The 12500-nt window shown below is 32.3% G+C and overlaps 1 protein-coding gene across 2 annotated transcripts in view; it reads right to left on the bottom strand.

Annotated features, from left to right (window-relative positions):
- LOC115215167 (membrane metallo-endopeptidase-like 1) overlaps window positions 1–12500 on the bottom strand; it is a 119018-nt gene that overhangs the window by 48576 nt on the left and 57942 nt on the right. For both annotated transcript variants that reach the window (XM_036505428.1, XM_036505427.1), the window contains exons 17-22: window positions 11657–11779; window positions 10653–10757; window positions 8594–8671; window positions 7351–7436; window positions 3964–4022; window positions 2538–2589 (exon numbers count right to left, since the gene is read on the bottom strand). In XM_036505428.1, coding sequence (XP_036361321.1) covers window positions 2538–2589; window positions 3964–4022; window positions 7351–7436; window positions 8594–8671; window positions 10653–10757; window positions 11657–11779 — 503 coding nt within the window. The remainder of the gene's footprint in view (window positions 1–2537; window positions 2590–3963; window positions 4023–7350; window positions 7437–8593; window positions 8672–10652; window positions 10758–11656; window positions 11780–12500) is intronic.

Raw genomic sequence — 12500 nt, 5'->3', positions numbered from 1 at the left:
ACACGAGACAAGTAGCCTTGTTTGTCTCGTGTGGATATGTTTAACTCTAGGTTGGACCTGCTGAAGAAACTCAAACCTTGTGAGTTCTCCATGACTCGTTAAAAGAAGATTAGAAACCAATTGGTCCAGGAAACTAGATGGTAAATGTTTTTCATTACCAAATTTATTCCTGTCGAATTTCATCCGCAATTTTTGTGGTTATAGAACTTAGCTGTTTTTCTAGCGTGTAGAATCTCTATAAGTGGATTCCTTGCGTGTTTAAATATACACTATATCGTATATATATATATATATATATATATATATATATATATATATATATATATATATATATATATATATATATATGTATATATATATATATATATATATATACACACATATATATATATATATATATATATATACATACATATATATATATATATATATATATATATATATATGTTTATGTTTTCCAGTTTCAGCTCTTGAGCTGTGGCCATGCTGGGGAACCATATATATATATATATATATATATATATTTATACACGTTTATACATACACACGCGCACGCACGAAAACACATACTCACACAAAACGCTCACGTATATATAAAATTTTGCACAAAAAAAAGTAAGATTTGATACATTCACAATATTGAAAGAAAGGTTTTTCTTAAATGTTATTTATTTAAAAACATTTGAAAAACGGAATGGCAAACATTTTGGAATGATTCTTTCGTATTGTTTATTCGCCCTGTCAAAACTAGTTTTTAAATCCAACCCTTTTGGAGTAATATGTATAGAAGAATTTGGTTTGGGCGATGTGTTGACTACTTCCGATTTAGTTTCGGATTCAGAATAATTTTGCTTTTGGTTGTTGATCGTATATTCTTTTATTTTCAGAAAAGGTAATTTTCCTAGAATTTTCCATTTGCGCAAATCACTAGATGCACACTACATGAAACATTTTTAAGAAACAGATTTTTAATTTGCTGTTTCTGCACCCTCACAAGGTTTTAATTAATTCTGACCCCCTTCGATTCATAGGCATGAGATGCAGCAGATGAAATTCTTTTGTTTTGGAATTCATGTTCCTATTCAACTGTAGTTTCTTCACATTCTTGAAGCTTTTGGTTGTTTCTTGTTCCATATGCACATCTCACAACAAAGGTCTCCACAATTTATTTTACCTGCATTATGTCTTTCTCCAATGAGAATTTCACAATTGTCAATGGTGTTTTGTGATTCCGTCTCTGTTTCGGCCGTTGAGGCTTTGTAATTTGTCAAAGACTCGATGATTGATGCAGCATTAGAAGTTTTATTTCGGCCGAATGTAAGATATTGTTGTATCGAGAAGTATGGGTAATTACAAATGGAATATTTATACTTGTATTTTGTTATTAATATAATGTGAAAATGTATGTATCTAAGCATAGTGGAACAAGGTAGAGGAGGGAATTAAATAATGGAACCGTTTTACCAATTAAACTGAAATTGTGTTAATTCAGGAAAACTTTCCCGGACGCAATATCAACACCACACAATAGATCACTAATATTAAGTCGTGTAATTCTAAATTCTATATTCGTAAAGTATTTAACATTAAACGGCATATAGAAAATACAGTCACGCATATGTTGATATATATATTAACACATATATACCGAAGTGACCCAAACTATCACAATATATCAAGACTCTGAGACAGGATAGTGTTTGGGTCGTGTATATAGGAAACTAGTGAAAATTGTCCTCCCATATCTATATTAGATAAGACGTAGCCACTTGTAAACAACATTGCAGTACGAAGTATGGCGGTGAATTAGCAAAGACATTAAAGGGTCGGACAATTTTTTTCTGACAATCTGCATTCCAATCACTCCGATGTCAAATTTAGCATTTAATTCTTTTGGGTTCGTTATATGAAATGTTTATAATGTGATTGACTATTTCTTTCCCTGAATTCTACCGGTTAGTCAAAGGTCCATCATCCATATTACAAACTGTGTCAAACTTCAACTGAATAGTACATGAATGATACTCATGTATATGGAATACTCAGATATGTACACTTTTGTATTATCAGCACATTTACATTTGTCCAAATATATAAGTGTCCTTTGTATAAACCGTAGAAGTACTTTACTCATACTTTGTTTTACTGACACCAGAGGGATAAATGTGTTGGCCTCGACTAGTTTTGATGTCAGCACATAAAATAGAGGAACGTATACCAGAAGCTTTTTCTTTGATGCTACACTGACTCTGCTTGCTGTAACAATGTCAACAACGACAACAATAAAAAGAATCCTTTCTGCTATAGGTACAAGGCCAGAAGATTTGAGGAAGGGTGACAATCGATTACATGGAGCCCATTGATTGACTGGTATTGATTTTATCGAGGTCGAATAATGAGAAGCAAAATCAACCTCGGTAGAGTTTGATCTGAAAAAATTTTCCGGTGTGCTGACGATTTTGCTACCTCACCGACTTGATAACAACAACAACAACAACAACAACAACAACAACAACAACAATAATAATAATACTCACATAGGCGCGCCTTTGATAAATAGTGGAGGCTTCATCAGTGCAACGGGGATAGCTGCAGAAACATAAAGTTTTAGAAATTTATATCGTAAAGAAAAGATAAATATTTATAGTATTATAGTTCATTGATTCATTCGGTTATCATTGTGACTTGTAGTACTTGACGCAACACAAGTTCATTCCACCTTCTCATATTGAAAGCAATCTTGACAGCTTGTTCCATTTTTAACCCTATGCTTTTAAAAACTTTTGGTATTGTTTTCCGCCACGTTTCCTTCGGTCGTCCTCGTCTTCTTTTACCTTGTGGAATCCATTGCAAAGCGATTCTTTCTTCAATAGCTTCTCTTATTGGTGTATAGTTGTCTAATCTAGATCATATTTGGCCAGTAGACCTTCAAAATATTTCCTAAACATTTATTTTGAAACACCTCCAATTTCTTTTCAATACTTATGGTGGTTTTCACAAATGTGGATCCATGGAGGAGGATACTAAGTATGTTACTTTTGTAAAATAGCATTTTGGTGCTCTTGCTGAGTATTGATAATTTTCATATTGAATTTAACACAGCGAATGATTGGTTAACTTTGCTGAATCTTGTATTTATTTCATGAATGCAGTTTCTATCCGTTGCTATTTTAGTGACTAGATAGACAAAATCGTCGTTCAAAGTTACATGGTCAGCATCTGCTATATTTTACCATATAATTCTTCTTCAAATCAAACCTTTTATACTTTTCTTCTTTAATACGTATTCTAACTTGAAATGACTTTTAGAGAGAAACACAAATTTTACAGTAAATTTATAGAAAATACAGTTAGGGATTTTAGCTTGTCTTGAATGCGAGAGACTGTCCGATAACCTGCATTGGGATATTTTTCTGGTTCTCTAATATCAGTTGTCTTTGAAATGTGTGTTTAACTGTAGATGAGATTAATTTTGCTTTTCTTCATTTTTTGATCGAAAAAGAAAACATAAGCCATGTGATGGTTTAGTAATCTATCTTTTAGCAACCGCCATATTGTGGATGCTATGCTAGGTCACTTTCAGGAGGGCTGACAGCGTGTTAGTATCTCTTTGGGACTATTGGAGCATTTAAACAATTAAGAAAAACGTAAAAACGTGCAACATGCTACCATGTCATTCTCCGAGTGTTGGGTGCACACGGTATTTTTCTGATTTCCTGTCGATACCAGTCATGGAGTGTATAGGCACAGCTTATAGATTTAATGTATAAGGAACCTACTGTCCAGATAGTATTCTTTGAATATTTAGTTATTTCCTAAAGTCTTATAAACTTGACACTATACAAGAAATCGTTAGTTCTGTGAAGATTTACTCTCCAACACGAAAACAACTAAGACATCAATAGCAATCTTAGAGTATTACTATTTTTTCAATTATTTTCAAAGAAATAATTGTTGACTTACTTATTGAATTAGATAATGCATTATAAACAGCGTTCACGTCATTTTGGTTTACAATGGTCCTTAAAATATAGAATAGAATAGAAATAATTATTTGAAGGCGAAAAAAACGAATTTACGGAAATAATATTAAGAAAAATAAAATTTAGTACATGCTAAGGAGTAAGCAAATATGTTTAGGTAAATCCAAGCTGCATGATTTGAAAAGAGGTTTTTTCAGGGACGGAGGCAGCAAGAAATATTCACTGTGTTTATGGAACTGAATCTTTAAATGTCCAAGCATAGCAACGATGTTGTAGCCAGTTTCGTGGTGAAAATTTTCTGTTGCAGATTTCTTTCAATTTGGCCGAACAGGTGTACTCCATGGTGAACTTCTGAAGAGTGTACTTGAGTAACTTCCAAAGCAAACTGAAAGAAGATTATCAAACACTTCAATTAAAATCCTGCGCATATCGTAAAACACTTCCATGAACGTGGAAACATGTATAAACTTCGTCGCCCTGTCCCTCATTATTGACATCTCCTCAGCTTAGTGAAAGTGTTGTACTCAGAGTATCATTGAAGAGTGGATTTACTTCCAGGTATTTCATGTGCAGAATCATCACAGGTGATGAATAGTGGGTTTTCTTCAATCATACCCAATGAAAACAATAATGGTTAGTATGCAATGAAAAGAAGAATCTATCACCAAACGAGGAAGGCACGCCTCAAAACGTTATGCTCTGTGTTTGGTGGTATATGAGGGGTGTGGTCTATCATGAAATGTTAAGTCATAATGAATCAGTTAATCCGGAGAAATATTGTTGTCAATTGCAAGACGGACACATTACTTTCAGAACTAATACCTGTTATTGGTCACTAGTAAAAAGGTGTTCTCTTACACGATAATGTACGACCGCATACTACGCAAGTCACTCAGAAAGAGGGACTAAATGTTATATCTCATCCAACTTGCTGTCCTTATATTGCTTCATCGTACCACTTCGTTTTTAGATAGTTGCAGCATTATTGAGACGGGAAAATGTTTATTAATTCTGAAGATGTTTAAAACAATATTCAGTGTTTCTTTGTTTCGAATCCTGAGAAAATATAGATCTGAATGATCAACAAGTTGCCAAGTAGATGGAAGTATGTTATCAATGAGTGGAGACGTTACTCTGATTAAATACTTCATTGAAGACAAAATAAATATTCGTTTCTTTCCATACATACATACGTATATACATATATACATACATACATACACATATTCACACGCATGTATGCACGCGCGCACGCACACACATTTTTATAGAGATCACATAGACCGTGGTAATTATTTCATTAGCATCCAGCATACAATGGCTAGTATGGCTAGTATGGCTAGTATGGCTAGTATGGCTAGTATGACTAGTATAGAACACTGAAAGAAATATGAGTAGATCAATACATTTATAAATCAGTATGAAATTCACTTCATCCCGTTACAAGATATGGAATAATTTTGACAAGATGACAAGCATCTCCACTTCCAGTAGCAACATACTCTACATAGCTTGCATAAATATACATATAAAATAACTACAACAGACAATCATAGTACAGTGCGAGAAGTGTTTAATAATTTAGATATCCATTGACTATATTTGCCTCACATGCTAACCTAATATTACGTTTCGAAAGTAATCCCAGACAATTTTGTTACTTGGTTGTCGTGTGCTTAACGTACAGGAAGTTATCGTTATATAACACTGTGCAACGCAATTTTATTTTCATGTATCAAAGTTATTTCTTATTTTCTTACAAAACAGAAAGTATGAATAATGCCTAATAATTCCTTTTGTTATATCTATTTAAATCATAAAGAATCCTTCTCAGTACATGACTATGGCACTCCCCTCACCTATTGTAATCAACCAATCTATTGCTTCTCGTATATTTGACCATAGTTTCAATTTAATTTTATCCGGAAGTTCTACAATATATTTGTCCATAAAACATTTACTGAGTTTACCTATGTCCGATTTAGCAGGGCAGATTAATATAACTTTAAAGTCTGTTACAAAATTATCCTCGTATTCAAAGAAATTCAAAATAAGAAATAAAAAATAGATACAAATTCTTACAGGTAGCTATTAATGACTATTACTCATCAATTAGTTCAACAGTGGTAAATATTGCCCTTATATTTGCTAAAATAATACTAAATTGTCAAGGAAAATATTTCAAGTCATAATAACAGCTAGAAAATCAATAATTAATTTTGATAATAAACTAAGGGCCAAAACAGACACACCCGACTGCTTCGATAAATGTATGGGAGTATCTGATTCCGCCCATGCTACAGATTTCGTTGGTATATACATTCTACATAAATTCAATAGCGAATCACCGGAAATAACGGGTGGTTTATACAGGGATAATGGACTGTTTATCATCAAAAATACTTTAAATAGAAAGCTAGATTATAAAAAAAATCCCACTAGTTCCTTAACCGTTTTGGACGAAATATTTCAATGGAATCAGACCATACGCGTGTGGTTCAATTGATTACATCCGACGTTATAATTCAATATATAATATAATTCAATATATATAATATAATTCAATATATAATATAATTCATTCTCTTATATTTATTTTGTAAAAATATTATAATATATTATAAAATATTATAATAATCCAGGTTTCTCGGAGCACTAGGCCACTTGGTGTTGAATGGATATACTATTAAATTAGTATCTAATTCTCTCACCCTTATTAATTAATTATAATTATGCTGCATTTATTTCTAAATGCTGTATTTGTTTTCCGTGAAAGTTTGGCGCGCTGTTAGTTGGGGCATTTGAATTATAACGTCGGATGTAATCAATTGAACCACACGCGTATTTATCGTTATGGTAAAATCTGGCGTGTGATTGAGTGGATTTCATCCAGATAGTTTTGGCCGATGAGCTACAAGTGGATTTTTTTGTAAGTAAAATTACATTTAATTCATTAATAGCGAAACAATTGTCCCAAAATAATCTGTATTTTTGTTATTTTTTATTTGCCCTGTCCGTGTGAGCTAACAATCGTACTGACTTTCATGGGAAACATGTATTTTTAGTGGTTGAAACCTTTTGGATTAACTGGTGCTAGAGTGAGCCATATAGTGACCACTCTCTTATATTTATTTTATATTTATATAATATATATATATATATATATATATATATATATATATATATGCATATGTATATATATATATATATATATATATACATATGTATATATATATATGTAAATATATATATATATATATATATATATATATATATATATATATATATATATATATATATATATATGAGTATGTGTGTGTTTGTGTGTATTATGATGTTAACGATAAAAGTTTTTAAAAAAGCTTACTTGTTGTTCTTTAGTCTTCTCCCAAGCTGATTACTCACTTTACTCATTGTAACTATGTTTGATAGAAACTTGTGGGTGAGAGAAACCTAAAAGATACAAAATATCATATATTACATTTAAAGTATTTAATAAACTCCGAATATTCATTTTCAAGAATTATTGTTTCATTTTGGAAGTTACTACCAGACTGAAACTAGACCCCATAGCTAACAAACATAATTTGGTACAAACGTAATTTTAAAATGAAATAAAATGTTTTAATGTATTATAATTCATAAAAATAAGAAAGTTACTTTAAATGATTAATCATCATTGCATTTCATAATTTCACTATATTTTTCGTATATTTGTTCAACATTATTTAAACCATTGTCTCAGGAGAAAATAAGTATTGTTGAACTTTGCAAGGCTTCCAGTGAAAAATAACGAAAGTTATTCAGACAGAAATTCCGACAACAAATCTCATCCAAGATGCCAGCTTCTGATGTTAAACACGGTAGATACATGTAGTTTAGATCAGGGAGGGGTTTGAACTCAGGATACGATGGCCTGGAACAAATAACGCCAAGTATCCAGCACAATGTACCTACAGCTACAATAATCTACTGCTCTAGACTGGTACGTGTTTATCGATACTGAAAAGAATAAAAGGCGAAGTTGATACCAGTGGGATTTACACTTAAAGCACAAAGAGTCGGATAAAATACTGTCAGGGATTATAACCGAGGCTCTATGGATTGTACCAAGTGGTCATTTATTCTGGGAAATGCAAAGAAATAATCCTAAAGTAACAGAGTAAATATGTGGGACAATATTAAACTATTATTGCAAGTTTCATAATTTAGGAGGTCAAAAATGGAAAAAGAATCTTTTAAATGACTGATATTCATAGAAATACTGTGCTTCAGAAAGTCTATTTGGCTAACCGCATATAGCAGAAAATTTTGTTTATTAGCTTGTGGCAGAGGTCCATGGAATGAGATAGATAAATGTAGTTGCATATTCCGTTCTTTCGATCCCAGTTTTACACCATATTTTTCCATTGAACAAACTGGCAGGTAGAAAAGGAATGATATCATTCATCTTGCAAAAAGAGAATCAATACAATGTTTATTCTCTTTAGTTGTCATTAAAAGAATAACTTTAAAAATATTGAGATGATATTTCTCAAGTTAAATTCTAATACAGATATGTTAATGGGGACGCTAATTCTAAGAAATAAAAGTTTAAAAAGTATATATACATCTGCATAGCTTTTAATCAGATTATCCTTGGTCTTTTCTGTATTTTGACGACCTATGTGGATTCGGTTTTTGAGGTCCTGAAAAATAATATTTCAGTGATTGAATGAAATGAATTCAGACAACGTTTGCTTACATACACACACACACACACACACATACACACAAACACACACACACACATACACACACGCACGCACGTACACATGCACGCACACGAGCAGATAAACACGCACAGACACTATCCAGCGCATAAGTTTCTATTATGTACGTAGTCATGTGTGTGTATGTATATATGTATGTATTAAAAACCAAAGTTAGATGGTGAGGTAAATTCATGGCATAACATTCAATAACAAACCAAATTATCAACCGTGATTGATATATTTTTATTTTTTTTTTTAAATTTAATTACTGATTACTTAAATTTAGTAAAAGAATTTAGAAAAGAATTTAGTAAAGAATACTATCAGTACAATATATCGAGAGTGACAAAGGCGCATTAATACACTACCGAATTGTATAGCAAAACGGTGCTTTTTAACTGTAACGTCAAACTATAGTCCGTATGTATCACTTAGATTTTCGAGAGAGGATGACCTCTCTTTGCAAATAACACAAGGGCACTGAAATTGTGTCTAAGGCCAGCTGGAGACGTCGATCTCCTGGGGCTAAAAGCGTCAGTAACACCCACCCCCAGTGGCTAGCCACATTCGGATGGCTAGTACACTTTACGTCTTAAGTTTGGTTTTTTATAAATTCAGGAACAACTTTAATAGTACAAATCGCGGCTATAGTATATTATTTATTCCATTTATTACTTATTAAAGTGAAAGGGAAAGTGACGCCTAACTCATATCTTGTTATTTAAATTATGTTACATGTTTGATATCTCATTACAATATTAAACAATTTAGAGCCACACCAAATGCAGAATATTCAAAGATGTTTTACAAAGTCGGCAAAACTCCTCGAATTATACAGAATATCAGTAGAATGCTTTCGAATAAATTTGACATTTCAATTTTGGTGATTCATCTGCATTCGAAGTATTGAGATATAATAAAACAAGTTTGCATGGTAATACATGTATCAATCATATATAAGAAATAACATTTAAATCCATTTCATTCAAATTTACACCCACACGCAAGCACACAAACACACACATCTATCTATCTATCTATCTATCTATCTATCTATCTATCTATCTATCTATCTATCTATCTATCTATATCTATCTATCTATCTATCTATCTATCTGTCTGTCTGTCAGTCTGTCAGTCTGTCTGTCTGTCTGACTGTCTGTCTGTGTGTCTGTATATATGTTTGCCTCGTCCTACCCTTGACTCTCAACACCTTGGTGAGTTGCAAAGGTACAGTCGTGCCATACGGAATATTTAGGGGTATTTTGTAGACTTGGTGGGACCCATCCATCTATTCTGGAGGGAATCTGACCAAAATCGACTTTCCCTAAAGAGTGTAAAGTAACCCGTCAGAAGAGAGGTAGAGAGAGATAGAGGTTGAGAGAGATAGAGGTTGAGAGAAATATAGGGTAGAGATAGATAGATAGATAGATAGATATAGAGAGTCAGTAGAGAGACACAGAGGACGAGACGGAAAGAGATGTCTCGTCCTCTGTTTACAGTTGCCATTCCAATTTACCAATAATATATTTGTTACCGATGTAAATTTAGAAACGATAAAATTACACGTCGATCTGACATTACACAAGGGAAAAAACTTATGACATTGTTGATGTAACAGTTCCTTCGTTTGTCTACAACAGTTGTCTCAGCGATGGCATTATACTCTTTTCACCATGTCATCAGAATGCAACACAACGTCGAGGGAAATGCTTTACGGACACTTGAAAGATTTAAGAAAACAAGAAAACTTAAGAAAATGTTAAGAAAACATTTTATTTCCCCCCTCTAGATTTTTTGTTACATTACCGAAAAAACTGCAGTTGATATAATAATATTATATTCCTAATAGCACATTATTTGAGGTTGAAAACAGTAAACAATCTGAGTAACCATCAAACATCCTATTTCTTACCTCAAGTCTCTGTGAAGCTAAGTATTTGCTCTTGGTGTCTACCCAGTTTACCTCAGATAATAACTTCTCTGCAGCTCGTAGGAGATAACTCACCATTTGAGAGACCTGGTTAGAAAAAGAGTGGGAATAGTAAATACAACTGAATAGAGATATAGATATGGATTTATAAATATAGGGCTAAAGTGAAGAGTAAGCAGGCATTGAATAATAGAAACATATTGACTGAGAGAACTGATATCCAGGGTATAACGATTAATTAAGGTAATGACTGTGGGCGGGAGATAAGTTGTGTCTGAGGTAAATGCATTCTACACGAGACACAATTTACTCGTAAGTGCAGAAGCTATTATAGTTGCAGTTGTCATTACGGAATGAAGAGACAGTTCTTCACGGAGACTAGAATCTGTATATAAACAGTAAAACTGACCAATGAAAAACCGTGAGACATATAGTTAACAAAAGACAGCCGACACGACTTTGCTGCTGCTACAGTCTATGACCGCTACAATATATATATATATATATATATATATGTATGTATGTATATGCATATATATATATATATATATATATATATATATATATATGTATGTATGTATATGCATATATATATATATATATATATATATATATATATATATATATATTTATATATATGTATGTATATGCATATATATATATATATATATATATATATATATATATATATATATATATATATATATATACATTATATATATATATATATATGTATATATATATATATATATATTGTATATATATATATATATATTGTATATATATATATATTTATATATGTGTGTGTGTGTGTGTGTATACCGGTGATACATACATACTTTCCGTCTAACGAATGTATTAGTCGACTCACGATTACGGTAGAGGACACTTGTTGAAGGTGCCACGAAGTACGACTGCACCAAAAATGACATCGTTGGAAAGTGGGTAAATTTTTAAGATAGAGATTAATCGAAATTTGTATTTACCTCGTCTTCAACCTCCTCATCGAAATGTTTTTCACTATACATCCAGCCCAGTACGTCTCCGGCCAATTTAGTTACATCTAAACAAGACTTTCTACGTTGAGGTGCCAAAAATTGCTTGCTTGCCTGATTTTAAATTAAAATATATAATAGAATATTGAAAATAATATTTTTTGTTTATAAAAATAAAATAAAGATGAACACTTACAGACATATATAATTATGTATTTAATGAAGAGGGGCTTTTACTAGACTAGTTTTCTTGCATTCCTACGTTATGCATGCTTTGCATAACTGCCAAATATTCTATATTGGAAGGGAAATCAGATACAGGCATCAAATTGCGAAACGGATAATCAAGCGCCTCCTGCCTCTATTTTGCTCTTTGGAAGTGAAGAAATGGGTGTTCATATTCTCATAGTTTTGTAACAGTCTTACTGCTCATGAGTAGGTCAATGTATTTTCGCACAGTTGCGCATAAAGCATGTAAATTGTAATTTATGACGAATCGGCTATAGAGGAAATATGCAAATTAAGCAATCGACTACAGTAACTGCGTACTTATCGATTGTGGAAGAAAATGAGGTACGTATCCAGTGATCAACAATTTGAAAAGTTGCTCGTCAGAGGTCTTGCCACGCTTTTCTCCATATCGAAATAATAGCACAACTGTTTGCTTTCTTATAATTTCCTATCGAAGCCAATAAAGGCACACCGTCGGATTATTATAGGTGGTGAGACAACGTTTCTAAAGAAACCCATGTCAATTTACCGCTTCTGCGAAGAAGCAAGTGGGTAGACACCGTAGTGATGAAAGATTACGTCCTTCCAATTCGTGAATTCTCGA

The sequence above is a fragment of the Octopus sinensis genome, linkage group LG8 (genome assembly GCF_006345805.1).
Source record: "Octopus sinensis linkage group LG8, ASM634580v1, whole genome shotgun sequence".
Taxonomy (NCBI): Eukaryota; Metazoa; Mollusca; class Cephalopoda; order Octopoda; family Octopodidae; genus Octopus; species Octopus sinensis.
The sequence above is the reverse complement of the archived record's forward strand: the minus strand, read 5'-3'. Positions and strand labels throughout refer to the sequence as shown.